The sequence below is a fragment of the Galeopterus variegatus genome, unplaced genomic scaffold (assembly GCF_000696425.1).
Source record: "Galeopterus variegatus unplaced genomic scaffold, G_variegatus-3.0.2 Scaffold7446, whole genome shotgun sequence".
NCBI lineage: Eukaryota > Metazoa > Chordata > Mammalia > Dermoptera > Cynocephalidae > Galeopterus > Galeopterus variegatus.
Genome location: NW_007733557.1, coordinates 95833 through 97286, shown reverse-complemented (window position 1 = coordinate 97286; position 1454 = coordinate 95833). Strand labels below are relative to the sequence as shown.

The 1454-nt window shown below is 38.3% G+C and overlaps 1 protein-coding gene across 1 annotated transcript in view; it reads left to right on the top strand.

Moving 5' to 3' along the window:
- BUB1 (BUB1 mitotic checkpoint serine/threonine kinase) overlaps positions 1–1454 on the top strand; it is a gene marked incomplete at its 5' end in the record, with an annotated part of 41048 nt that overhangs the window by 10915 nt on the left and 28679 nt on the right. The window contains one exon of the mRNA XM_008591964.1: positions 627–685. Within this exon, the coding sequence (XP_008590186.1) occupies positions 627–685 (59 nt within the window). The remainder of the gene's footprint in view (positions 1–626; positions 686–1454) is intronic.

Genomic DNA, 1454 nt, shown 5'->3' with positions numbered 1-1454 from the left:
CTCCCAAGCGGCGCACTGTAGCAGTGCGCCACCGGGCCGGCCCCCTTCAGTTGTCTTTTAACTCATGTTTTTATGGGAATTTGTAAAATTAAAAGTGCTTTACACTTTTTACCTTTTTTTTTCTTGATAACTTATTTTTAAAGTGTTGAGGATATTACACTATGGCTGCTGGCTCATCACAAGAAAGGAGCCTCACACAGTTGAAGAACACCAGTGCTTTCCCATATCCTGACTCTGTGTAGCTGTGGTTAGGTTCTTAGCACTGGAGTGCATTTTAATCCTTTAACTCTGTAATAAGTGGGGTCATTTGAATTAGGGAAGCTATAATCCTGCCCTACCACGTATATGGATGGTTATTATGATACTAAAATATAGGATCACTGCATCACACACATGTTTAATACCTGGCCTTTATCTGTAAGAATTCTTTTCCTAAAAAGGAACTGAAAGAAAAAAATAAAACATCTCTTTTACTATACTCTAGACCTAAGTAGTTCACAACAGGCTTGTAATTGTTGACTGGTTTTTGGGGTTTTTTTTTTCACTATTATTTCTTGAGAGTTAAAAATTCTAACATGTCAAGTGTTCTTTATTCTTTAGTGTGTATCAAGAGTTTTCTTTTCCAGATGTGTGAATAAAAGTACGTGTGAATTCAAGCCACAGAGCGAAGCAGAGATAAAGGAAGGTAATGTTTAATTATAATAAATTTGCTTCTGACCAGTTTACCAGATTCCTCCAGGTTGCTCAGAGATCTGTTTTGTTGCTGTGGTTTATGAGGGCTTTAGACCTTAGTGTACCTGTGTGTTAGCTTTCCTATTCTTAGAATATAGGGGTTATTTAAGCCCTGGACCATTTCAATTATAAAGGTAGAAATCCACTTGTTAGTCACGTCTTAATAGTTTAGAATCCTTTGAAAACTTAATTTGTGAAAACTTTTCCATTAAATTTCATAGCACATTAACCTAAAACAACAGTCATGTTTAATATATCAGGTAGGAAAGTTGGTCTAGAGTATAATTAGGAGTGTTACACTATTATTTGCTACTACTTTGTTAGAGGCATTTGCATAGAAGATAAGTTTTATAAAGAAAATAAGACACAGATTGGGCATTGACTTCTTCCTCCCTATGTGACTGTGACAACCTTTCTACTGACAGTTTAGTGGGGAGCAGGGCTGTTCAAAAAGCCAGAGATTCATTCATTGAACCCAAGACTTACTAAGGGCTCTCTAGATTCCAGACACTGTTCTAGGTAGTTACGGATGCAGTCATGAACAAAAAAGACAAAAATCCCCACCCTTGTAGAGGTGGAAAGCAAGTGTTACTGTTGGGGTGGAGGGTTGAAAGTTCAGAGAAGGTGATATTTGGGTAAAGGCCTGAAGGAGGGAGCTCTGCCATGCAGCTAGCTTGGGGAACCTGTTTCAGGCAGAGGGAACGGCAAGTGCTGAGTCCTCA